Genomic DNA, 27,772 nt, shown 5'->3' with positions numbered 1-27,772 from the left:
GAGGGGGATGGAGGATGGGGCCCTACCTCATTATTTTATAATTTCTTTTGTTTTAATTTTATAACCCAAGGTAATAAAATCTTTATAAAATTTAAAAAACACAATATAAAACAACATAAAATAATTTCATTTCATAACATAAAAATAAAAAAAATTACATTTCCTAAAAAAAAAAAAAAAAACCGAAACTAAAAAATAAAAAAAGCCTACGAAGTCTAAAATTTAAAACAAACACACTACTCGTCTTCGTCTTCACCTTCGGCTCCGTCATCGTCCACCATGTTAACGTTGTTCCAAATATGTTCTACCAGATCTTGTTGAAGGTTTGCATGCGTGAAGTCGTTTGTTAGCGAGAACGAGTTTAAATCCTGTTGTGGGGGATCAACCGGGACAGTGTTCCCCCAAGGTGCATTCTCATCAAACTCACAAATCGCCCGACCCTCGTCTTCAATAATCATGTTATGGAGCAAAATGCAAGCGTACATACAAAGACGCAGCCTTTTTGGGGTGAACGCACGTGCCGGTTGTGCAAGGATGGCCCATTTTTTTTGTAAGACACCAAAAGCACGTTCGATGTCTTTTCTTGCCGCTTCTTGACGCTTCGCAAATTTTTTCCGTTTTTCGTCCTCGAGATATGGAATAGTCTTCACAATTGTAGACCAAGACGGATATATCCCGTCAGCAAGATAATACCCACGTCTGTACTCTACCCCAGAAACTGTAAAACGTGTGTCCGGTCCCGTTCCATTAACGACATCGGTAAAAATGGCCGATTGGTATAACACGTTGAGGTCGTTGAGTGAACCAGGGAGACCAAAGAAAGAATGCCATATCCACAAATCTTGTGATGCCACAGCTTCAAGTATCACGGTTGGATATCCGTGATCACCTCGCGTATATTGGCCGCGCCACGCAGTCGGGCAACTATGCCACTGCCAATGCCAATGCATACAATCAATGCTACCAAGCATTCCCGGAAACCCGTGCCTTGCTTCATGAGCTTGGTACAACTGTTGAACATCATACGCGTTTGGTTTCCGCAAATATTTTTTGCTATACAGTTTCACCACATTATGGCAAAACCGATACAAACATTCCCGCGTAGTTCTTGCCGACATCTGTAAATACTCGTCCAAAGCGTCGGCCACTGTCCCGTACGCCAGTTGTCGAATGGCCGCAGTACACTTTTGTAACGTTGTAAACCCTTGATAATTACGAGCATCAGGACGTTGCGTGAAAAACGGGTCTAGCCCCGCCAAATCATTGGCAATCCTTGTGAATAAGCGGCGACTCATTCGGAACCTGCGTCTAAAAATGTCGGCGTTGTAAAGTGGCTCATCCGAAAAATAATCGTTCACCAATTTGTCGTGCGCTCCTGTCGTATAAAATATATAAGTACGAGTTAAAAAAAAAATAAGAACAATGAAATTTTGTAATAAAAACCTTGGCGGTCTCTGTTAATGCGTATTCGTGTGGTAATAACATTTTCACCAATTTCTTCCATTTCCTCTTCCTCTTCCTCTTCGATTAAAATCTGTCCCGCCCGTAGTACAGCGTTTGCGAAAAACATCTCCTCTTCGTCATCCGAAGACGAGGGCCACCAAGGATTAGAAGCCATTGTGAGTGAAAAGATATTTTTTTTTATAAAAGTGGGAGAAATTGGTATAAAAGTGAGAGGATTTTGGGTTGAAAGTGGGGAAATAATAGTGAAAGTGGGTGATTTTATAGAATAAAATGATTTTTTTTTTTTAAATATTTCTAGCCGTTCAACGGCTATATTATTTGAATGGAGGAGCGGCGCACCCGGCTATGGGTGGCCGTTTGAGTCGCGAGCCGATCCAGGGGGGCGGTGTGGGGGTCCGGCGCCGGGCCAAGCCGGGCCAAGCCGGCCCCCATACCTTCTAGTCTTAGTATGAACGTATGCATCATATATTTGGCGCACTGAAATTTCCAGAATAATAAGGAATTATATTTGGCAAACCGTTTCATTCACTTATTAAAACATGAAATTTTCTAGATTTTGTTATTTTAAATAAAAGTTTCTTTTAAGACCACTGCGTTTTGGCTAAACTTATCTACGTTTCAATATAAATTTTATCTAAAACCCAGCTGGATTAAGTTTATTATATATTTAAACAAGGTTAATGTCCGCGCAATGCGCGGCTTCATCAAAAACCATATTATTTACTTTGAAATATGATATTTTGTACAAACGCATACATTGGAAGAAAAAAACAGAAAACTATTCAAATGCCGGGAAAAAACTTCCTTGTACACTACATTTGTTGTTTTAGTCGTTACATTCTCATCTTTGTCTAGTATAAGCAACTTCACACCGTCTCTGCTTTTAACTCTTGATAACGTAACATAAAACTGACCATGTGAGAAAACTGAATATTTGTGATACAATTCAACCCTTGATAAAGATTGTCCTTGATGAGGTCACATATAAACTAAGATAAAGCTTGTTGTCCTTAAAAAAGAAGATGAACTAAACCATGGTATCCACATAAACCCTTGTAGTTGTAGCCTCTAATAATAATAACATAATCCAAATTATTAACGCTACAACACAATAGAAAAAGACTAAATGAACACGGAACTACCAACAAAAAAAAAGATAAAAACATACCTCGAGGAAAAAAGTGCGTAAAAAAACAACCCAACACTATGTATGTAAAAACCATAATTTAGGAGGGTCTGAGATAACATATAGTATCATACCAAACAAACAAATGAATAAAAACCAAGAAAATAAAGTATCATACCAAACAAATAAATAAATACTAAGAAAATAAAGGAAAACCCATAAACACCTGAAAAGGCAAAGCCATACGTCTAGTTTTCATTTTTTGACCTGAACCTAATGGAACCAATTATTACTTGTCCTATTTCGATTCGAACTCATTTTGACCCGTTACTGAATCCAACCCGCTAACATCAAAAGAATTACCATAGATAAAAATTAAAAAAGGGTTCAACAAGGATGTATAAGGATAGAAATAAAAATAAGGATATTAACAAAAATCCTATCTTTTTTTGCTAGTACACAACAAGATCACCAAAAAGCTTCAACTTTTGAAAAATCACAAAGAATTCAACAACAATCCAAATAGAAACTAATTAAAAGGGGTCTCGTAATTTTGCATCTTATACACATATTCAAACATATTTCAACAACAACTTCAGCATTTTAATCTAAAACACAAAAGATTTCAATAAAGCACTCCATAACCCTTTGAGAGGAAGCAAGTGTCCGTGTATTCAATTGACAGGAATCATTGCATTACATCCCAGCATGAAAAACAAAATCGATACATTTAGAGAAAATGGGTTTGAAAGATGATAACCCAACAGTGGAGGATCTCATTCTACAGCGCCGATAAATGCAGGCGTGTTTTCAAATAATGCTTCAGAAATGTTTGAAGACCAACAAATGTCCAAAGAAGTAGCACTGTGAACATTTGTCGTTCTTTGGACAAATGTCCACAGTGCTGCTTCTTTGGACATTTGTCGGTCTTCAAACATCTAGTAAGCATTATTTGAAAAAACCCCTGAATTTATCGAAGCTGTAGAATGAGATCCTTAACTGTTGGGTTATCATCTTTCAACCACATTTTCCCTAAATTTATCAATTCTGTTGTTCATACCTCCCGAAGCCACTTATCCGCCTCCAAAGAGATAAAGACAGCTTGAAGCATAACCTGTACTTGCAAGTACACCGGTATGCCACTCTACCCATTCACTGTCACCATGTTAAAAAGGGATCATTTTGATATTTAACCAAATGCTATGATTTATTTCAAAAACATGAATGATAAGTGAAAATGCCAAAAAAAAAAAGACAAAGAAATAGAAATACCTGCAAATAAGACTCTATATAAGTGATATTAGGCCCATGTTCAATAAGTTTGTTTGCTATACATGTCATGTGCCCAGCATTACCTATCCTAGGTGGCGTTCTTCCTTCTGCAGGGAGTATCTGCTGCAACATTCACTGAAGTTGATTAACTACAGACTAATATTGTCACACCCCCAAAATTCACACGCGGAATATCACCGCCTGGAGGCGTGACATGACTAGGATCAAGCCACCAATCATATTGAACAATAGTAAATGTAATTCAACCAAACAATATGAAAGGTGTTCTAAAACAAAAGTATAGTTTCAATGTTTAGCGGAAGCATAAATGTAAAACCCAAAATAAGTAATAAGTTTGAAATGTCATAAATGTTTAACATGGCATCCACGATCCATGTCCCACAACGACTGCGCCTCCCTGTGCAAGCTCCCTGAGTACCTATTGACCTGCAAGGCATGTAACAACGATTCAACAACAAAGTTGAGCGACTTCACAGTTGGTTGTTTGGTTATAGTATTTGTTTCTTAAAGAATATGTTCGCTTTGTAAACGATGTATCGTATTTATTTGTATCGCGGCCCTCCAGGCATGTTTGCGAAGATTAGTGGGGGTTTCCCAGGTATTCTAGACTAGTTGTATTCGTATCGCGTCCCTTCCAAGCATGTTTGCGAAGATTAGTATTCGTATCGCGGCCATTCCAGGCATGTGTGCGAAGATCAGTGGGGGCTTCCCATGTGTTACTAGTCTAGCTGTATCTATAAGTGACCTTCCTCTAACGAGGTCAGTGGTACATATTCCAGTAATGATGAAAGTACAAGAAATCATTCAATCCCATTCCCAACCCTGGGAATCCCATGCCTTGGTAAGGGTGTGAACTCACCTTGGTTTTCTCGGCAGATAAACAAAAGGTCACTTGAGCTATATGTGGTCAACCACGTCCTAACATGGTTACCATACAAGTCAGGTCTAGGTTCAAGTAATGCACGTATGTTTACACATAAGCTGAACACGAATTGATCATGGCAACACATTAACAGTCACGTACATAACATATTCATACTTGTGCGATTCAAATGGAAGTCCAATAATATCCGGCCCAACAATAAAGAAGTCTAACAGTATGCTCGGCCCAAATAGTGATCTTGTGCGATCCGGTCGACTTGTGCGATACAGTTGGGTTGTGCGATTGGGTTTCTGGGCTTCGAGGCCCAACAGCCTAAGTGCTCGTGTGTGGCCCAAGCCTTGTGCGATCGGCACTGCCTTGTGCGATCCACAAGGTCTTGTGCGATCAAGCTGTTTCAAATTGTACTGTGAGCTTTAAGCAGTTGTACCAAGCTTGTGCGACTGCCTTGTGCGACCAGTCCTTGTGTGATCCAACTAAGTCTTGTGCGACTAAGGGTATCTTGTGCGATCGGAGTTGGGCCATTCGGTCCAATAACATGTTAAGCCCAATCATCGTGTAAATGTGACAACCCTCACAAAACCAGGTATCCATACGACTTAATTAACTATTAATTGTTGCCTAATTACTGTGCTTAACTGAGATTTCTGATAAACTGCTACTTGATTGTTGATACTTGTACATATCTGCATCATACTTTGATTTTTCCGTCACTACATTATTTACTTACTGAACTCTAGTGACAAACATGATGCACAAAAGCACAGTAGCATTTGAACGGATAACCTATTGAACATGCTGATATAGACAGCATCAGGCAAACACTGCCTCTAAAGGCCTGAATGAGCCAGAAATATTTTACTACACCCATAGTGTGTGTAGGGATACAAGGGTTGTTAAACTGCGTCTTTAGGAATAAGATACAGAGATTGGATGTGCCTAAAACGTACTCTAAGCACGAAACACAGCACTTTTATCAACATACTAGCTTCTAGCTAACTAATAAAGTGCCAAAACATGAGGAAATATTCCTGACACTTTGCAGAATAAATTGTGTCGCTAAAAATATTATTTACGACGCTTAAAGGATTACTTAAGCACTTTAACGGATTACTATCCAACCGAACAACCGGACTATACCCGGAACACAAAAATATTGCCAAAAATATTATTAGTCTTTTTCTGAGCCAGTTAGGATCCCTGATTACCCTAACACCCGCTTTATAACGCGTCATGCAACTAACGGGGTTAATCTCTAAGGTAACCTACTTAACTAAACTAAACACTAACTGAATGGTTGGAAACGAACTGGATACCCCCCCCCCCATTGGAAATCGGCCAAACCAAGGGAACCAAAGGAGTACAAAGTTGATTATTTTATTTGATTGTGTGGATATCTAGATGACATAGAAATCCGTTGGACGAAGAACATAACATTGTCTATAAAATCAACACTTCACATTAGAGTTTATCACTTCACCACAACTCACCAAAAATCTCTCTCTCTCCCTTGCCAAGCTCTCGGCCGAACACACCCTTAGCCAACCATCCATCTTTCGATTCTTGTTCATCCATTTCAAGCATATACAAGGCTTACGGATCACGTATAAGGAAGCTTGAAGCAAGCAGAAGTTGAAGGACCTCGTTTCTTTGCTTTTATCCACGCCATTTTCGACTAGATTCTTCCCTAGCCCTGAGCTAGAGGTATAATGTTTAAAACTCACTCTTGATCGTATCTAAAGTGGTTAATATGATTTTTAACGGTTAAAAGTCGGAATCATGTGTTTTGAATCTTTAAAGGCTACTAAAACTCGAATATTGTTGGTTAAAAGCTCATAACATGTGTAAAAGTCGTAGTATTCGAATATGTTGATTATTGAGGCCCGATCTACGATGTGGTGGCTCTTATCATCATTTAACCCAATTTTGTTAAGATCACGAATCTTGACATACGCTTGTTTCTATCGGTACAAGGGTTAAAAGGTGAAACTCCACCACACGAGAAACATGAACTTGTGTAAAAGTGTTTTGACTTGTAAAATAGTATTTAAAACGAGCCGATCTACGTATGTACAAGTGGTATATTCGTAGAACCAAGTGTCGAGAAAATCATGTTTTATAAAAGTTGGATGACATGTTAACAAATATGATTTTTACAAACTACAAGTGTATAAACACTTGTGAAACGAAAGATCCGACAAAATAACAATTTTTATAAAAGTTGTCGGGAAGTTGTAAAGGATGATTTGTTCCAAAAACGGGGTTTTTACAAGACTAAACTATTTTATACATAGATCCACTAAATATAAGGTGATCTACATTACGACTTTCGGAAAAATTACAAGTTCATGTAACAACGCGACTTTACATACTAGTCTACAAGATTGATGTGTTAAAACTGGTTTGAAGTATCGGAACTTGATTGGTTGATTAAAGAAATTGTTGAAGTGATTTTGTAAAAGAAAATGATACGCTTGAAAGCGTGGCCACCTCCAGTTACAGGGGAAACTCTGGCAAAATTTTTCTAAAATCTAGCACTTAGAATTATTTACAAGTGTTAAACTATTTTGAGATGTTTTCAAAATACATTTCGCCATGACTTTATTTATTAAATAATCGGAGGTGGGATTTTCACAAAAACTAAACGTGATAAATATTTATTCGATAAATATATTTTTCACCACACTGTTTATGATTATTTTGTGAAAATATATAAATATTATTTTTAGAGTAAAAATAATATTTACAAACTGTGACGAACCCAAAATAATACCAACGCCTACACGACAAACATATAAGTTACAACGGTAATTATTATTACCACTAAATCGCCAGAACGTAACTTACGCATTATACGGAAATATTCATAAATGCGGATATTGTCAACGTATTATTTTGGAAAGTATTATACGAAGAGAAAATATATTATTTTTGAGAAAAATAATTATATTTTGGAATGAGAAATAAAATATATTAAGTGAGACTTAACATCATAAACGCACATGTATTAAATCCCCCATCCTTGGGAAGGAGATTAACTACCAATTATGTACAAGGAACAGTTGTCTAACTGTTTCCCGAAAATTAAACGATAAAGCTAAAGCACGGCCATCCGTCTAATAGAATTAGCACATGTAGGTCGTTGCACAGCTTTCGGACATTTGGAGTACTCTATTTAGCGACGCACTGACTGTGAGTTCATGTCCCCCTTTTCTCTGAACTATTTTCAGTTTTCTAAACTGCGGGGGTGGAATACATGTTACAATGATTATGAATATGTTTATACATGGTATGATTAGCGTAAGGAGGTTTGTTACTTATATCATGTGAGTGGGTAGGCGGAAACTTGAGGCCATTAATCCTCATAGTAGGACCGAGGGACAGGAGCGTTAGATCTATCTGGGTGTAGCGAGCCCAGCCCCAGGTCCAGCTGAACGGACCTCGGGGTGACTTAGTGCCCGACGCATAAATCCGCTAGGTTTGAGTCTTCCTACTTGCACTTCACACATATCAATGGCCTTGCAAACCATTGGTGATCTCTTTTTCCTTATTTGCTACATACCAGGTTTTTGATAAAGATAAAGGTTTATTTACTCACTATCGCATGAACTCGCTCAACATTATTGTTGATTTTTCAACTTACATGTATTTCAGGAAACTAACGATCTGGCGCGGTATGGCCTGTTTTCCGCTGCATTAGGCCCGAGGTCATCCAGGGTTCGAGACTTGTGACTCTTTCCTGGACAAGTCACAGTCCCTGAACCATGTTTACTTTAAGTTTGCATTTGTAATGTTTAGACAAGTTATGATTGTTGGGTGTTAACCCGTTAAGACAATGTTTAATATTTTTATTATCAACGGATGATCTTGCATATTTTAATTCATATAGCTTTGTTATGATTAAGCTATGGTATTAAGAAGTCACACCAAATTAACCACGCTTCCGCAAAGCCAGGGTGTGACGGTAAAGCCCAAGACTTGTGCGATCGACACCATCTTGTGCGATCCACAACTCTTGTGCGACCGGTTAACTAATTCCCTTGATTTGTGAAATCAATTAATTTGTTTCCTTTTATCATGCAAGATTAATTCTAACAGTTACCAACCACAACATATTCGATCAAACTAGAGTTTTAACATCCATTCTCATGAACCCTAATATGATCATAACATGAACAATAATTAAAACACTTAAACATATCCATCTAGAGGTTTCAATCATCATATAACACTTCATAAACGACCATACAACTAATCCGATTTCACATACATGCAGCCGATTAACAAGCATTCAGTACTAAATCATCATGCAAACAAATCCGAAAACAAGACATGATAGCCGATTAACATCATCATACAAATCCGATTCACAAGAACATCACCCTTCACACAAACTATTCTAGTTATCACATAAAATCATGACACCCATAATATCATCTTATTAAAACAATAACAGTGCAACACTAACCGGTTAAGAAAACGTAATGAGAATGATCCGAACAATAAGAATCTTCGATCGGAAAGGGGAGGGGAATGCTTGCCGTCGGCTTCAAGAGGAGAGGAAAGAGAGTAGGGTTTTGTGTGTGTTCTTGTTTTGTAACTAATGAGAAATAAAACTCCCTAACGGGTATGTGTGTGAATGAGTGGGCCGAACCCAGCTTTGGGCTGCCCTTGGTTCGAACACAAGAAATACGGCCCAAATGGGCTTGTACGATTAGGTTATTGTTGTGCAATATGGGTTACATACATTCACATAATACAATGTCAAACATAACATTCAATTATACAACTAAGTTCACATATCACATAATGTTCAAACACGTTACACTAAATACAAAGAGAGGTTCTAAAATACGAGTTGTCACATTATCCCCAAGTTGAAAGAAATTTCGTCCCGAAATTTGGTACGTACTCACAGAGGAAGCTAGTTAAGTTGCATGGTTTTCCTGGGGTGTTACATCCTTCCCCCGTTGGTTTGGAATTTCCTCCCGAAATTCCGCAGTAGCTTCAGCCTCAGTAGTGGTTGTACTATTTGCGAACAATTGGGGATAGTTTTGCTTCATTTGGTCTTCACGTTCCCAGGTGAACTCTGGGCCACGACGGGAGTTCCACCGAACTCGAACAAGAGGCATTCTGGTGTGTTTGAGGACCTTAACATCCCGGTCCGTGATTTCGACTAGTTCCTCGACGAATCGCAACTGTTCGTCGATAGTGAGCTCCTTCAAAGGAACTATGAGGGTCTCATCTGACAGACATTTCTTCAGATTTGACACGTGAAAAACATTGTGAACTCCACCGAGTTCTTTTGGCAGGTTCAGTTTGTAGGCCACTTTGCCTATTCTTTCTATGATTTCGAACGGTCCGACATACCGCGGATTGAGCTTGCCTCGTTTGCCAAAACGAACTACACCTTTCCAAGGTGAGACTTTGAGTAGCACTCGATCCCCAACCTGGAACTCGAGTGGTTTCCTGCGCTTATCAGCGTAGCTTCTCTGACGGTCACGAGCCGCCGCCATTCGTTGCCGTATCTGAGCAATTCTTTCCGTTGCGTCTACCACAAGTTCTGGACCAGTAATCTGACTATCACCCACCTCTGCCCAACAAAGAGGTGATCGGCATTTACGCCCGTACAATGCCTCAAATGGAGCGGCTTTTATGCTGGTGTGGTAGCTGTTATTATACGAAAATTCTACTAATGGTAAATGCTTTTCCCAGCTGTTGCCAAAGTCGATAGCACATGCCCGAAGCATGTGTTCTAGAGTCTGGATAGTGCGCTCAGACTGCCCATCCGTCTGAGGGTGATAAGCTGTGCTCATGTCTAATCAAGAGCCAAAATATTTGTGCATCGCTTGCCACAGTTCTGAAGTAAATCGTGCATCACGATCGGAAATAATAGAGGTTGGCACCCAGTGCCTTGAAACCACTTCTTTTACGTAGATGTATGCTAGTGTAAAGAACTTGTCTGTTTCCTTGATAGCTAAGAAGTGTGCAGACTTAGTGAGTCGATCCACGATCACCCAAATGGTATCATTCCCACGTTGGGATCTAGGCAGGACAGTAACAAAATCCATGGAAATTTCCTCCCATTTCCATTGTGGTATCTTTGGTTGCTGAAGTAGGTCTGATGGTTTCTGGTATTCCGTCTTGACTCTCGCACAAGTCAAACACTTGCTAACGTAAGTTGCTATGTGGGCTTTCATGCTAGGCCACCAATATGTAGTTCTGAGATCGTGGTACATTTTATCCGAACCTGGATGTACCGAGTAACGAGACTTATGGGCTTCGTCCAGTACAAGTTCGCGTAAGTTGCCATAAAGTGGGACCCAAATGCGTCCTGTTACGTAATAGGCGCCGTCTTCCTTTTGCTCTAACCGTTGCCTTGAGCCGCGTAAGGCTTCAGCCCTGACGTTTTCTGGTTTCAATGCTTTCACCTGAGCATCTCGTATCTGTGCCGGAAGACTAGACTGGATGGTAATTTGTAATGCTCGTACGCGTCTAGGCGTAGTGTCTTTTCGACTTAGGGCGTCAGCCACAACATTGGCTTTGCCTGGATGGTACTTGATGGCACATTCGTAATCGTTCAAAAGTTTGACCCATCGTCGTTGACGCATGTTCAATTCCTTCTGCTTGAAGATATGCTCGAGACTCCTGTGATCGGTGTAGATGGTGCACTTGGTACCGTACAGGTAGTGTCTCCATATCTTAAGCGCAAAAACAACAGCTCCCAGCTCTAAATCGTGCGTAGTATAGTTTCGTTCATGAACCTTAAGTTGACGTGACGCATAAACAATGACCTAGTCACGTTGCATTAACACACATCCAAGACCTTGAATGGATGCGTCGCAATAGACCACAAAATCGTCCGTGCCCTCTGGCAATGAAAGGATAGGTGCGCTGCAGAGCCTATCTTTTAAGTACTGAAAAGCTGGTTCCTGTGTATTACCCCAGTGATAGGTTACACCCTTCAGTGTCAGTAGGTTTAGAGGTTGCGCAATCTTGGAGAAATCCTTGATAAACCTCCTGTAGTAACCGGCCAAACCCAAGAATTGGCGAATTTCCGTTGGTGTGCGAGGTGCAGGCCAGTTCTTAATCGAGTCTACCTTGGATGGATCAACATGAATCCCATCCTTATTTACCACGTGGCCTAGAAAGTGGACTTCACGAAGCCAGAAGTCGCATTTCGAAAACTTGGCGTGTAACTGTTCTGTTCGAAGGAGTTTCAATATGAGTCGTAAATGTTGCTCGTGTTCCTCCTGACTCTTAGAGTAGATCAGGATGCGTCGATGAAGACAATCACAAACTTGTCCAAGTAAGGTTTGCACACTCTGTTCATAAGATCCATGAAGACCGCATGCACGTTTGTCAGCCCGAATGGCATAACTAGAAACTCGTAGTGGCCGTAGCGAGTTCTGAATGTTGTTTTGGAGACGTCCTCATCCCGGACTCTCAGTTGATGGTAGCCTGACCTCAGATCTATCTTCGAATAATAGCTCGACCCTTGCAATTGGTCGAACAGGTCGTCGATGCGTGGAAGAGGATAGCGATTCTTCACAGTCACCTTGTTGAGCTCCCGGTAGTCGATGCACATCCTGAAGGTACCGTCTTTCTTTTTCACAAATAGCACTGGAGCTCCCCAAGGCGAAGAGCTAGGACGAATGAAACCCTTTTCCAAGAGTTCGTGTAGTTGCTTGGACAGTTCTTCCAGTTCTGATGGAGCTAAACGATATGGTGCTCGAGCTATGGGTGCTGCTCCAGAAACTAGCTCGATTTGGAATTCGACCTGGCGATGAGGCAGTAGCCCAGGTAAATCTTCAGGAAACACTTGAGGAAAATTGCGTACAACTGGGATATCCTCTAATCTCTTCTCTTTCGTTGATGCGTCAGTAACAAGTGCCAAAATGGCAGTGTGGCCCTTTCGTAAACACTTCTGGGCCTTCAGGAAGGAGATGATGCCAACCACGGCATCACTCCTGTCGCCTTGGACTTCGAGAGGTTCTTTACCAGAACGGGGAATACGAACAATCTCCTCCTTGCATAGGATCTCTGCTTGTTGTTGAGATAACCAATCCATACCAATGACGATGTCGAAACTACCCAGAACTATGGGAATGAGATCGATAGAGAAAGTCTGACCAGCGAGGATAAGATTACAACCCTGAACTATGTGTGTGGCCTCTAGACTCTTACCGTTAGCTAACTCTACGACATGTTTGGTGTTCAAAAGTGTTGGTGTGCGCTTGAGCATTTGACTAACTTTCAGAGACATATAACTGGTATCCGCACCCGAATCAAATAATACAGTAACATAAAAGTCGTCGAGAAGGAACTTACCCATCACCACGTTAGGATCATTCCTTGCATCACCCTGACCCAGCACAAATGCTCGACCCCTAGCGTCGTTGTTTCCATCATTGTTTCCCCCGTTGTTGTTCCCATTGCCCTGATTATTGTTGTTGTTGTTCTAGTTCTGGTTTAACTGGGGGCAGTCTCGCTTGAAGTGGCCTTCAGCACCACACTGATAGCATCCCCTGTTGCCTCGCTGCTGTTGTTGCTGCTGGTTTCGTGGGGCTAGTGGTTGTTGTTGCTGGTTCTGATTCGCAGGTCGAGAGCTCCTGCAATCTTTGGCTTCATTACCCATCTTGAGACACCTCTGACAACTACCCTTGTTACACTGGCCATTGTGGTGCCTGTTGCATATGTTGCACCTTGGGAGGTTTCCTCGATATCCACCCTGTCTTTGACTACCAGAAAGTTGCTGACCAGGGCTCTGGTAGTTATCAGTCTTTCGCTGTTGTGCCTGGGACTGAGTTGTAGCTGAACCCTTGCTGGAATCCCCATCCCATTTCCGCTTGTTGTCACTTGGAGTAGCGGAAGTAGTAGCATTTGTAGCACCGATACGTTTGGGCAGCTTGTTCTGTTCCACTGCCTGATCTGTGAGGCGATGAGCAAGGCGGGTAATATCCTGGATATTAGCAAGGTTGGCCGATGTCATATTACTTTGGATTTCTGGTACTAGTCCTTTGAGATACAACTCAATACGCTTGATAGGAGGGTCCACCATAGTTGGACACAAGATGGCCAACTCGTTTGACCTTTTCGTATATACCTCAATCTCTGACCCCGTCATTTTCAGATTAAAGAACTCCACTTCTAACTTGTGGATGTCATCCCGAGTGTAGTATTCCCGCTTGATCAGTTCCTTAAATCGTTCCAAAGGGTGGCGTTAGCAGCTGCCAACCCTAAAATCTTAACTTGCGCATTCCACCAGGTCAGCGCAATGCCTTCGAGAGTACCAGTGGCATACTTCACCCTACGAGCCTCAGGGCATTCACACATCTCAAATACGGACTCGAGCTTTTCAAACCAATGGAGGAGTCCAACTGCTCCTTCAGTGCCGCTGAAAGTGCTAGGACGACAGTCCATGAAAGTCTTGAAGGTGCATACAGGTATCTGAGCGTGTTGACCTGTTGTGTATAAGAACAGGACAAGGTTTAACACAAGAATTGGTTTAGGAGTGTAGGATCTAAAGATCCTAGAGTGAGTTTGCGACTGCAGGGTATACCTCCTGCTTGTGCGGCTGCAAGTGCCGCAGCAACTTGTTCGTTAATTAGAGCCGTCAACTGGGCTTGAGTCATGTTAACGCGTCCACTCATGATCTTGATAACAACAGGGAAACATGAGTGAGAGAGGTTCGCGAAAGTGCGATGACAGAAGAGAGTAAACACGCATGCATTTCAAACAATAGTCGCTACGTTTATCTAAGCATACCATGAGCAAGTTCTATGTAATCTAGCAAGTAGGCAATAAAACATAAACCATATCACCTAGAATGTTGAGTCTTGCACGTGGAGCGAAGCGTCGTTGTGGATTGTTGAGCACTGTACAGGTTATAGTCTAGTTTCAATAAAAACATTTTTCTCTTATTAAAACCAAGTTCACTATAACCAATGGCTCTGATACAAATCTGTCACACCCCCAAAATTCACACGCGGAGTATCACCGCCTGGAGGCGTGACATGACCAAGATCAAGCCACCAATCATATTGAACAATAGTAAATGTAATTCAACCAAACAATATGAAAGGTGTTCTAAAACAAAAGTATAGTTTCAATGTTTAGCGGAAGCATAAATGTAAAACCCAAAATAAGTAATAAGTTTGAAATGTCATAAATGTTTAACATGGCATCCACGATCCATGTCCCACAACGACTGCGCCTCCCTGTGCAAGCTCCCTGAGTACCTATTGACCTGCAAGGCATGTAACAACGAGTCAACAACAAAGTTGAGCGAGTTCACAGTTGGTTATTTGGTTATAGTATTTGTTTCTTAAAGAATATGTTCGCTTTGTACATGTATCGTATTTATTTGTATCGCGGCCCTCCAGGCATGTTTGCGAAGATTAGTGGGGGTTTCCCAGGTATTCTAGACTAGTTGTATTCATATCGCGGCCCTTCCAGGCATGTTTGCGAAGATTAGTATTCGTATCGCGGCCATTCTAGGCATGTGTGCGAAGATTAGTGGGGGCTTCCCATGTTACTAGTCTAGCTGTATCTATAAGTGACCTTCCTCTAACGAGGTCAGTGGTACATATTCCAGTAATGATGCAAGTACAAGAAATCATTCAATCCCATTCCCAACCCCGGGAATCCCATGCCTTGGTAAGGGTGTGAACTCACCTTGGTTTTCTCGGCAGATAAACAAAAGGTCACTTGAGCTATATGTGGTCAACCACGTCCTAACATGGTTACCATACAAGTCAGGTCTAGGTTCAAGTAATGCATGTATGTTTACACATAAGCTGAACACGAATTGATCATGGCAACACATTAACAGTCACGTACATAACATATTCATACTTGTGCGATTCAAATGGAAGTCCAATAATATCCGGCCCAACAATAAAGAAGTCTAACAGTATGCTCGGCCCAAATAGTGATCTTATGCGATCCGGTCGACTTGTGCGATCCAGTTGGGTTGTGCGATTGGGTTTCTGGGCTTCGAGGCCCAACAGCCCAAGTGCTCGTGTGTGGCCCAAGCCTTGTGCGATCGGCACTACCTTGTGCGATCCCCAAGGTCTTGTGCGATCAAGCTGTTTCAAATTGTACTGTGAGCTTTAAGCAGTTGCACCAAGCTTGTGCGACTGCCTTGTGCGACCAGTCCTTGTGTGATCCAACTAAGTCTTGTGCGACTAAGGGTATCTTGTGCGATCGGAGTTGGGCCATTCGGTCCAATAACATGTTAAGCCCAATCACCGTGTAAAGCCCAAGACTTGTGCGATCGACACTATCTTGTGCGATCCACAACTCTTGTGCGACCGGTTAACTAATTCCCTTGATTTGTGAAATCAATTAATTTGTTTCCTTTTATCATGCAAGATTAATTCTAACAGTTACCAACCACAACATATTCGATCAAACTAGAGTTTTAACATCCATTCTCATGAACCCTAATATGATCATAACATGAACAATAATTAAAACACTTAAACATATCCATCTAGAGGTTTTAATCATCATATAACACTTCATAAACGACCATACAACTAATCCGATTTCACATACATGCAGCCGATTAACAAGCATTCAATACTAAATCATCTTGCAAACAAATCCGAAAACAAGACATGATAGCCAATTAACATCATCATACAAATCCGATTCACAAGAACATCACCCTTCACACAAACTATTCTAGTTATCACATAAAATCATGACACCCATAATATCATCTTATCAAAACAATAACAGTGCAACACTAACCGGTTAAGAAAACGTAATGAGAATGATCCGAACAATAAGAATCTTCGATCGGAAGGGGGGGGGGGAATGCTTGCCGTCGGCTTCAAGAGGAGAGGCAAGAGAGTAGGGTTTTGTGTGTGTTCTTGTTTTGTAACTAATGAGAAATAAAACTCCCTAAGGGGTATGTGTGTCAAGGAGTGGGTCGAACCCAGCTTTGGGCTGCCCTTGGTTCGAACACAAGAAATACGGCCCAAATGGGCTTGTACGATTGGGTTATTGTTGTGCAATATGGGTTACATACATTCACATAATACAATGTCAAACATAACATTCAATTATACAACTAAGTTCACATATCACATAATGTTCAAACACGTTACACTAAATACAAAGAGAGGTTCTGAAATACGAGTTCTCACAAATATTATTTCCTTCAAGCATCATGAACATTTATAAAAACAAAAAAAAAAGATGATAATTTTAGAAATATGCATATTACATTCTTTGGATCAGGATCTAGCGTACAATTCTTCTCAGCATTAACAATTTTCCTGACAAGATGACAATCTTCAAGAACATGTTGAAGGAGGGAAACGTTCTTGCTCTCAAGGCAAGAATTCGATCAAGAGTATTTCGATTTTGAGTCCTGAAACCTGCAACGAATTTGATTATCTTATTTTTTTGTTTTTTTTTTTCGCTTTGCTACTTTCACTTTATATAAATAAGTCCAATTATCCTACTCTGATTATCCAACAAATCTTATCAAGAAAATGATTGAACCACAAAAAATTATTAAAAAATAACTGATTTCAGTTTCAGAATGAATATACTACAAGTTCACTTGATCGTAACATAATCAAACCACCAACAATTGAAAGACGAATTACCTGAAGCGTGAAGAGTGACAAGATGAAATGACGAAGGCGGTGAGCGGACCTCTTATCACCGAAAACTGGCTGGAATCCGCTATCCAGGTCCACTTGTCATCCCCCAACCTAAAATCAAAAGCCATAATTATTGCAGTTAATTGGTTTACAGTTTAAAATTTCTAGATGGAAGAAAGTATCACCTAATCTTACAAATGGGCATGTTCATGGGTTGGGCTTGTTAATCTTGGTCCAGTTCACATCCCACAAAAAGGCTTAGTGGTGCAAATAGAATGTCGAAGATAACATGGATACCACCTTTTTTAGATGGGTTTGGTGTTAAAGACATCAATTCTGTTGTTCGGTGGCGTAACGCAAATCTTTTTTTATAGTTCAAAAACCTAAATGACATAACAAAAAATAAAGTAAAATAAGAAATGGCTATATGTACTTTGATCTTTGCAATTGCATTTTCGGACTGAGCATTACAATAACATCGCTAGGACGAACCTGGGCTGCATGGGCCATGGCACCATAAGCGGTAAAACTGCACAACCAATTATCGCAGATTCTGAATAAGTCAATGAGTAAGGTAGAATAGCTAACCTGTGTGCAACCATCCCCCTCCCATACTGTACATATACATTGGTTTTCATGCGAACATAATACATTTAATCCACCATAAGACATTATATAATAAGTCATTGACCAAAATGAATGATAAGAATGCCTGTCATAAAAAAAAACAATATAAATCATTGTCTAGCCTCTACTATTGACAACAAAAAACTACCTCCTCTAATCCAATTTACCACAACATAAAGTGTTCTAATCTAAATATCTAACACAGCCAATACACAATATACAAAATAGGAATAAGATACCTTCAAAACAACTTCCATCGCAAAAAAAAAACATTAAAAAGATGATATATAATCAGTTAAATATAAATTTACCTATCTCAGAACCCAACATTAATGACTTCTTATCAAGAGTTAGTGTCATCTTCTTTTGTTTCAAAAATTGCCATCAAACTTTTTTTATTTAGTTTAATGACTGAGAAAGTGACCAGGCTCACCACATGAACTGCCATGGTTGCGGAATTCATGAGCAAACTGACCATGCTCACCACACTGATAACATTTTAGGTGATCACCACTACCATGACCACCGGATCACCACCATGCCCACTTGAGCTGTGAAAGAGATCTACACGCCACATGTTTTTCCCTGCATATATTGAAATACACTTGTGATATTATTTGTTAAACATGAGTGATGAAAATATATAAAAACACAAAGCCGCAATCAATAAAATGAAAATTAAAATCACAATAAAAATTCATCATAAAACTCTAAGAGAAACCCAACGATATAACCCAACATGGTGATCATACATTGGTACATCTACATAAACAATGAACATACTCTCCAAGGCCCGAATAGCATCTAGCGCAAGCATGTGATCGTCAAACTCAACAAATGAATAACCAGGTGTCATATGCAATTATTTCTATATATTAGGTACTTTATGAGGGTAGGATGCCCTTTGATGGGTGCATGTCCTATGTGTTAAAAAAACAAATATCAAAAGAAATTACTATCCAAATAAGAAAACCAACTAAATAAGAATTCGGATGCAATTGTAGTTGTACCGAGTGCAATTATTGACCTTTGACTAAACAATAGTGATGATGGAGCTCGATTAAACAAACTCGATTCACGATCTTCATAAACTAAGGTTTCAAAATGAGGATCGAATATTTTTATTTACAATTGCACATATATACGGAGAATAATTAAACTATACAGGGAGAGAGATCTTTACGTAGATCTGTGGTGTTTTGAACTTGAGCTATGATGGTTGTGGCATATAGCGGTAGTTTGGTTCGGATACATAATAAGTCATACACATCAGAAAAACATGGATAGTATATAAGCATGAATTAGGCTTGTATAGTTTGAGAAGCGAAGCTAACCGTGAAAGAGACACCAGATACTAAGATATGTGTACTGCAAGATAATTCCGAGATATGACACAGTGGCGAAATGCGTCAGTCTTCCTAAAGAAAACAAATTTAGGGTTAGGGAATTGAAAAAAACTAAGCAAATACCCACAATTAATACATTAATATATGTCACGACCCCCGACCCCACCCTGGACGGAATCGGGAGCCGCGAGCAGCCAAGTGGTACCAGTGGTTATTTTTGAAAACATTGCAGCGGAAATTTCATCAGGACCGTGAGTTAGGAAAAATATCAGAGTTTAGAAAACACCGGATTTTATTTATTAAATAGATGGGATAAACCCATGTTTTGAAAGGTAGCTTTAATAGGGGATAAACCCGAATACATAAAACAACTTTTCTTAATTTAATTTAATTTATAAATTAAGCCACTTCTATAAGCCTTTTTGGTGCCGTATCCAACTCTTATTCCGATCTACTGTAATTACCTGAAACGCGTTTTAAAAAGGTTTTCTCAGCAGGAAATACTGGTGAGTTCACTCAGTTTGTACAAAATGACCTATAGTTACAAATTACAGCATAAGAGCGATTACAATGGCCTTTATCTTATTTTTATCTGGCGCCGTGTCACAGCCGTGTGACGATGGTCATACCATTATTGGGTCCTTTCACCCAAGTAGTGATGATTATCACTGTTAGGATTGATTAGCCTAATTGTGAGAAATTAGTAATGTGCACAATACCCCACTAGCCAGTGATTCAAGATAACCATGACTTAATCCCTGTAATTATAACTTTGAAAATAATTTGGAGTATTGTAAAATACTTTTGATAAAAGAGAATGACTCACTTTGCAAGTTTATACGGGCAGAGTTTAGCCTACTGATTAGCCTTGTAACCTAATTTAAATAACAATGCACACGAACTAGGTTAGTAACTAATACAACATTTACGATAGACTCACGAGATTAAAACCCTCACGACGAATGACAAAGTGCAATACTTAAACATCTATCTGATTCGCAACGAATGACAGAGTGCAATACTTAAACATCCACCGTTTTCACGACGAATGACAAAGTATACCCCGAGTTCGGGTGGCACTCAAACATCTTGTCGGATTCACGACTAATGACAAAAGATAGCCTGAAGTTGGGCAGCACTTAAATATCATGTCGGATAGTTTCAATTGATCGGATATTGAATCGTAGCAGCGATCGAGTATGACAGAGTGTAATACTTAAACATCCACCGTTTTCACGACGAATGACAAAGTATACCCCGAGTTCGGGTGGCACTCAAACATCCTGTCGGATTCACGACTAATGACAAAAGATAGCCTGAAGTTGGGCAGCACTTAAATATCCTGTCGGATAGTTTCAATTGATCGGATATTGAATCGTAGCAGCGATCGAGTTAATACCCGGTATCGTGGCAGAACCCCGATATCTTAAATTTCGAATTTATGCAGTATAACTTTGTTTTTTTGTGATTTGGTTTCGACACCAGTGAACAGCCCATGGCCATTTCTATTTATAGGTGAAATAGGGGTCTCACGCGGCCCACGTAAACCCTAAGCCGATCCTTACGCGGCCCGCGTGGAGGTCTAGTCTACATGTAGGCTTGCTGGGTCACAAATAGGTGTGCCACGTGGGTGACACGTGGATCTGGACGCTTATCCGGTCAACTCTACATTGACGCGGCCCGCGTAAGATTATGCTGAATTTTTACGCGGCCAGTCTGAAGACCACAAATCTTGATTTCTTGATTTTTGATATGGATTTGGGTTTTGGGGGTCCGGGCTTTTACAAACGGATCAATTTGGGACATTTTTGAAGGTCCTTATACTTGACATGCGTTATGGGGCTCCAGATCAATCGGAAAGGGTAGCGGTGATCGGGAGTTAAAACACTAAAAATGGGGCAGGGCTTTGGAGTATTATAGGTATAATACTTTTAAAAATAAAATTTAGAATAAAAGATATTCAGAAGTGAAGAAAGAGATTGATGTAAGAAAAGGTTTTTAGCAAAAATATTGGGAAGACATCTATGCTATTTATACCAAAGGCATAAAGCCTTCTCATCATATTCATTCCTATCTTGAGGACACGTACCTACAATCTAAATTTTAGTTTTGATGTGGTTTGCTTTATCCATGCATACGAAATTTTCAATATTAAATGAAATGTTAGAATTTTATTATTTTATTCTATACGATCATTTTAAGTTTTTATTGTTATTATTATTATTATTATTATTATTATTATTATTTTATTAATTTACATATTATAATTAATTTAACTGCTTCACTTATTTGGCGCGTATAACTTTTAAAGTATGACGTTTTACAATACAATAAATATGTCTTTAGAACGAGAATAATCTTATCTATATTTTGAACTAAGTTTCATTAAAAACGAAGTAGGTTCAAATATAATGTATTAATTATTAAACGGTTCATGGGTCCGTGTAAATACTTCATATTTCTAATTTTCAACTTACCCGTAATCTACCCGTCTAATAATATAAGTTTTTATATACTTTTATTTTATTTAGAAAGGTCAACCATATACAGGCCAATTAATTAGTATAATATTTCAATCAACTATCTATAGAATAGTTTTTAAAACTATTTGGGTTGAATAATTATAAAAATAAAACTAGTTACTAGTGGTTAATAAATTTAAACAATCTATAATTCTTATATGACAAAAATGGGAATGTTACAATATACCTCGGATACGAATGCATTAGCAGCTGAAAGGCCTGGTGGATGTAATCCCATTCAGATTGTCTATTCATTTGAATGAGTTCCATCTTCTAGTGTGACCTTCTATGCGTATAATTGAAAACATCACTTCAAAATGAAAACATGTGAGTCAAATGCGTTGATTTGGCCACCCGATCTTCAAAAATGTTGTTTTTCCTAAGAAGAGCCATTAACGTCGGTTATGCCTCACCAAACCCTAAATCTTTTAAACCTGCACATCTGAAACAATGAAAACATTAGGTCTAATATCCAATTTCAACAGGAAAGTGATAGGTGCTATAAAAGTAATGTGTGGAGATACAATTACCTTTCTTCATTCGAGACTCCAAACAAATCTGGTGATACCACAATCAAATTAGCAAATGGAAACAGAAAATAAACATCAAAGTAAAGTTCAGTAGTAACTTATGACAACATAAACTCATAAAAGGTGTTACAAACAACAACATTTATAAGGTATCTACAACTAATCACAACAATTTCATATTAATTGACTAAATTGGACCAATTTATACTTCAAGTACCAGGGCAGATTATATAAAACATTGCTGACCAATTTGGACAGTAATTTAAGCTCCTTGTCACCTCCGTAGTGCCTATATACATTAGAAACAGTTTAGTGAAACAGTCCAGTGACCCGATAAACATTACAACATGGTCTAAACGGATGACAACCAGCAGCCAATAGCCAATTCACAACAGGTCTTTCATGAATATGAGAAGCTTTTTCAAAATCCAATCCCTTGAAACCCCAAACAGAAAGAATAACTCATCATAACATCACAAACCTTTAAAATATAATCGCCAACACCAGCATGTTCTACATACTCACTGCCAGTATAGACGACATTTATCACATTTTCCCATCAAGTTGCAGCATTCGTTCAACCATGTCCATAAAATATCTATTAATATAAATACAAACATATTATGAGAGCAATTTTTATTCACACAAAAAATATTTAAAGCAACATTTTTTTAAATCCAGATGACTTACCATCATTAAACCTGAAATGTTTCACCAGTTCGTATATTCAACACACGAAAAACCTAATTTTGCGAATCAACCGACTCTCAGATCTATATCATCTATGAATGAAAAAAACGTAGGACGATGGCGATGGTGAAGAAAACTTACGATGGAATCATGAAACAGGTGAGGATTGCGATTTGAAGATAGATTGAAGATTGTTCGCAGACGATTGAGAGAGATAAAGAGGAGGATGAATTTTGATCTAGGGTATGGGTTTAGATTGTTAGTGAAGATTGAGAGAGAGAGAATGATAATTAGGGTTAAATGTTAGAATGAATGTTACGGTGTAATAGAAACTTACATAAGAAGCCTCACCAATCCTCAACTATGAGATGTGCCAAGTGGATGATGACATGGCTGATTAGTTGGCATCAACCATTGGGTGACATGTGTCCCCCAATGGTTTGCTTTATTAGATATATAGATATGATTTGGTTCTTCTTTTATAACTTTTATATATAATTACAACAGATAACTTTTTATCTATCGATCGATGTGAATTCCAACTTTATTTTTTGGGTTGAATATGGATTTGTATTCAAAATAGAGTATTTGTTTGTGTCGTAAGCTATACAAGTGTCAGTGTTGTGCCAGTACCGTGACGAACTGAATCAATTCCGACCGAACAACATCGGTACCAGTCTCGGTCTTAGGGGCACCCAAGGGTACTACCCTAGCCCCGTCCAATCCTGCGCTTCCATGTCAATTCCACAGCCAGGTACCCTAGAACTATGGACCCCACCCTTTTACCCCACCCACCAATCACACATATCTTCAAACCACTCTCTCTCCAAAAAATGTAACAACCTTCAAAAGGCCCCATAACAACCTTCAAAGTTTTCCTTGCAAAGTACACTAATGTAACAACCTTCAAAAGGCCCCATAACAAGTCATAATCGAAACCCCGAACGCATACAACAAGAACCAGGACGAAAAATAGGAAAACCTAGTTTTGGGCATCGTCACGCGACGCGACGAGATCCAAAAGGATCATCGCGTGACTCGACGCTTCTTTTTCACTTGAAGACACGTGTTGCCACGTGGCAGCTACGTGGCAAGCCTACGGGACGGTGAAGATGGTCGCGTGACGCGACGACCTTAAATTTCGGCTATAAATAGAGCAGTTCATGTACGTTTCAATCTGCTCAGTCTCAATAACTTTCTCTTGCTATCTCGTTCTGTCATTTTAAATCCCGAAACCCTAAAACCTCGACACTCTGCTTCGTAGAAAGTGTGCTAACCCCGATCACTGGTACGATACCCTGTCCGATCGATCTAAAACAAATCAACAGATGTTAAAGTGCTGCATGAATAAGGTTATACTTTGCTAACTACATTGAGGTTTGATCTCGTGATTATCGTTAAAGTTGCAATAGGTTAATACGCTAATACGTGTTGCATTGTGTGTTCACTTAGGAACCCAAGACTTAAACCAGGAGGCAATAACTAAAAACCCTAATTCTGCAATGCGAGTGATTCTCTTTTATCAAATACTTTCAAAACCCTAAATGTTTTCCAGTTGTATTTACAGTGATTAAGTTTTTCTATTCTGAAATTGCCGCCGGTATGTGGGGTTTTGTATACACTACTAGTCCAGCATTGCTATTGGACAAAAAGTTAGCCAATAGTAATATACCATAGTCACAAGAACTGCCACCGTGGCGAATACTGATTTAAGTATTTGAAAGATATAAACAAATGTAAAAACCCTTAATGTTGTAAATTACAATACTATGTCTTTTTGTACAAATTGAATGAACTCACTAGTATTTTTTCTTTTGATTTTCACCCTATAGTATACGTTTTTAGCCAATTGATTTTCTTTCCAAATTTCATTTCACCCCATACACTACATATAATGTAAGCATTTAAGCATTAACCATTTAATATATTTACTCCGGTATCAGTATTCATTTTTATGATATTCGATTGATTTAGAACACAAATTTATTATCTGGGTTACATGACTTATTTTTTGAGTTACGTGAGACAACTTGTGTAATGAAGCCAGTGTTTACAATTTTTTTTGTTCGGGTTATTTTAAAAATAATGTCATTTTGTCGTAAGCTTTATTGATTTCTAGTATAATACCAATAACAAAATTAACCGAGCCGATACCCACCGAACAACGTCGTTTATATCATCGGTGTTATCAAAATTGACACCAGTTGTCACACCCCCAAAATACCATATGCGGATCTCACCGCGAGGCGTGTGACGTACCAGGATCTAGCCACTAATCACATTGAACTAACAATAAAATAATGATCTCAAAATCTTATTCAACATGAAAAGTACTCATCAAATAAGTGATTCACCAAAGTATTTGTTCAGCGGAAGCAATCATAAATATTTAAAAATTCGGAAACAAATTGTTCATAAGGCATATCATAGCATTAAACCTTTCAATAAACGACGCGACCCATGACATCCCTAGCTCCTCCGATTGCAAGCTCGATCCATGAAAATATCTAACGACCTACAAGCATGTAGAAAAGTGTGTCAGTATAAAGTTGGCGAGTTCACAGTTTTGTTAAACGAAAATCTTGTTAGTGTTTAGTTTAAAGACATGTTACAAATAATAAACTCAATACCTATTGATTGTTCTGTTTTTGGTTCCCTCATCAATGTCTATCATCATTGATCAAAGTGTTTTAGGTCATTAGTTCACGCCCGACTCCCAGCATAGTGTGAGGTTTGTCAGGCCTAATAGCGCTATCAACTAATACCCTGTTGCCTCCCAGGCACCTAGCTCAGTATGTAAGTAGTGACTTTCGTGATAGAGTTAAGTTTATTAACAAACATCGAAATTAAACCGAAGCATTTAAAAGTATTCTTCCCAGGAATATTAGTTTGTTTATCCCCCCGGGACGCATGCTTATGAAAGAGTAGTGAACTCAACTTAGTTTGCTCGGTAAATGATAATGTGCCTTTATGCGTTAAGTAAGTGTTAGGTCCGTTACCCGCGACCTAGTGTACGCTTAATTGTAAATATGTATGCGAGTAGAGTTTTTGCAATACCCTAAGTGTCCAAACAACTCAGTGCTTATGTGATCAGGTTATCATGTTTATCATACATTAATTATTCTAGAACATGGATGTAAGTTTACAAGTTCTGACCAATATCTAATAACATACTTGAACCATTAGAATGAATTTAAGTACAGACCATATAAATTTTAACAAGTGCGAACCCTCATACAATTTAACAAGTGCGGCCTATATCAACTTCAACAAGTGTGGACCCTCATCTAACATAGAAGTGCGGACCATATTGACGGGTGGTCCGAAGGACAACCCTTACGTGGTATAAACGATATTAAAATCCTACATTTAATCGGGTAATTGTCTAGAATTAGATAACTACGGCTGTTTGTGTTTCAGGTATGGAGCTCAAAATGGAAGGAATACGGAGCATAAAAGAAGAAAATAATCTATTGGTATTGAAGAATTAAGAAGATAACATGATAAACGACGAAATTACGAGAACATGGACGAAAAGGGAGTTGAAACGAGAAAGTTATGAAGAAAACAAAATTGCTTGCTGAAGCCTACCGTAACTTACGGTAGAGGGCGTAAATTACGGTATACCCCAGAACTTTTCTCCCACCGTAAGGCAGTAGACATTAGGCGTAGCAATTTTAAGGCCACTATAATTTATGGTGGCTGGCGTAAATTACGGTGGAGCCCAACAACTTTTGTAACTCCTTCTTTTATGGACAATAATTGGTGCCTTTTCATTATTCCCATCCTTGGTTTCATTTTGCAGGTGCTTGGAGGTGAATTTGGGCTGTTCTTGAGTGTGATCAAAGATTCTAAACATTTGGTTTATGTGTTTGATTTCTATGAACAATATTTTGGATATTATGATGATTCACCACACCATGAGTGGCTAATTTCATTGGCGGTCATCCTAAGTGTAAGGTTTGCTTGAGATACTTTTGTTTATGCTTGATTTCTAGAATAATAAACTTGGCATGTTTGTTTAGTTTGTTATTGTGTTTGGATATTCGTTTGTAAAGTGTTAATCTGTGTTTGATCATAGTTCTAAACCATACGTTCTTGGTGCCGTTGGCAATCGAGATATCGTGGGAGGGATTAGGGTTGGATATTTGTTAATTGGTCATCGGGTAACAACCTCGCGTTCTAGGAATCCGAGTACTTCGTTCCCTTTTATCACAAACGTTTAACCAAACATGAGCCATGTCTATGTGGTTCTTTCTAGTTGAGCATGAACATTAGTATCACTTAAAACTTGAAACTTGGGATGGTCGCTATCTTTTAATTTGTTTACAAAACTTAACTTTGATTTGAATTTTAATTTAGTTCAATTTAGATAATTAAAACCAATCAATCCAAATTCTAAAATTTACTTTTTGCACATAGTTTAATTTAGTCACTTAGAAAAGCTATTTAGATAACACATTTTCCACAAACTCCATGTGTTCGATACCCACTTACCGCTAGCTAATTAGTTGTAATTGGATTAAATTTGAGTGAGACTACGACATCACGTCAAATTTCGGCGCCGTAATCGGGGACCTTTTACGTGTAAAGACGGGATCATTACTATGATCAAAAAGAACCATAAGTTGTCCTTTGATGTTCAGACTAGGGCGATTAGTTATGAGTCTA

At 39.0% G+C, this 27,772-nt stretch overlaps 2 protein-coding genes across 2 annotated transcripts; both read right to left on the bottom strand.

Moving 5' to 3' along the window:
* Positions 1-236: 236 nt before the first annotated feature.
* Positions 237-1,667, bottom strand: LOC110887632. Its single transcript, XM_022135210.2, has 2 exons — positions 1,444-1,667; positions 237-1,375 (listed from the first exon to the last, which is right to left on the bottom strand). Exons 1-2 carry the CDS (start codon positions 1,616-1,618, stop codon positions 237-239), a joined length of 1,314 nt encoding a protein of 437 aa, XP_021990902.1. The 5' UTR covers positions 1,619-1,667.
* Positions 1,668-17,575: 15,908 nt separating this feature from the next.
* LOC110891679 lies at positions 17,576-18,170 on the bottom strand. The gene is made up of 2 exons (XM_035980649.1): positions 17,879-18,170; positions 17,576-17,769 (listed from the first exon to the last, which is right to left on the bottom strand). The coding sequence occupies exons 1-2, from the start codon at positions 18,037-18,039 to the stop codon at positions 17,610-17,612; spliced, it is 321 nt and encodes a 106-aa protein (XP_035836542.1). The 5' UTR covers positions 18,040-18,170; the 3' UTR covers positions 17,576-17,609.
* Positions 18,171-27,772: the final 9,602 nt, after the last annotated feature.

This window comes from Helianthus annuus, chromosome 12, assembly GCF_002127325.2.
Source record: "Helianthus annuus cultivar XRQ/B chromosome 12, HanXRQr2.0-SUNRISE, whole genome shotgun sequence".
In the NCBI taxonomy this organism is placed as follows: Eukaryota; Viridiplantae; Streptophyta; class Magnoliopsida; order Asterales; family Asteraceae; genus Helianthus; species Helianthus annuus.
This window is presented reverse-complemented; position numbering and strand designations above follow the sequence as displayed.

Bases quoted from the DNA above. Each gene is read 5' to 3' on its own strand.
- LOC110887632 (XM_022135210.2), bottom strand. From the start codon at position 1,618: ATGGCTTCTAATCCTTGGTGGCCCTCGTCTTCGGATGACGAAGAGGAG. The intron at 1,376-1,443 runs GTTTTTATTACA...TTTATACGACAG, and splicing joins CATTAACAGAGACCGCCAAG to GAGCGCACGACAAATTGGTG.
- LOC110891679 (XM_035980649.1), bottom strand. From the start codon at position 18,039: ATGTATTATGTTCGCATGAAAACCAATGTATATGTACAGTATGGGAGG. The intron at 17,770-17,878 runs GTTCGTCCTAGC...TATGTCATTTAG, and splicing joins CCATGGCCCATGCAGCCCAG to GTTTTTGAACTATAAAAAAA.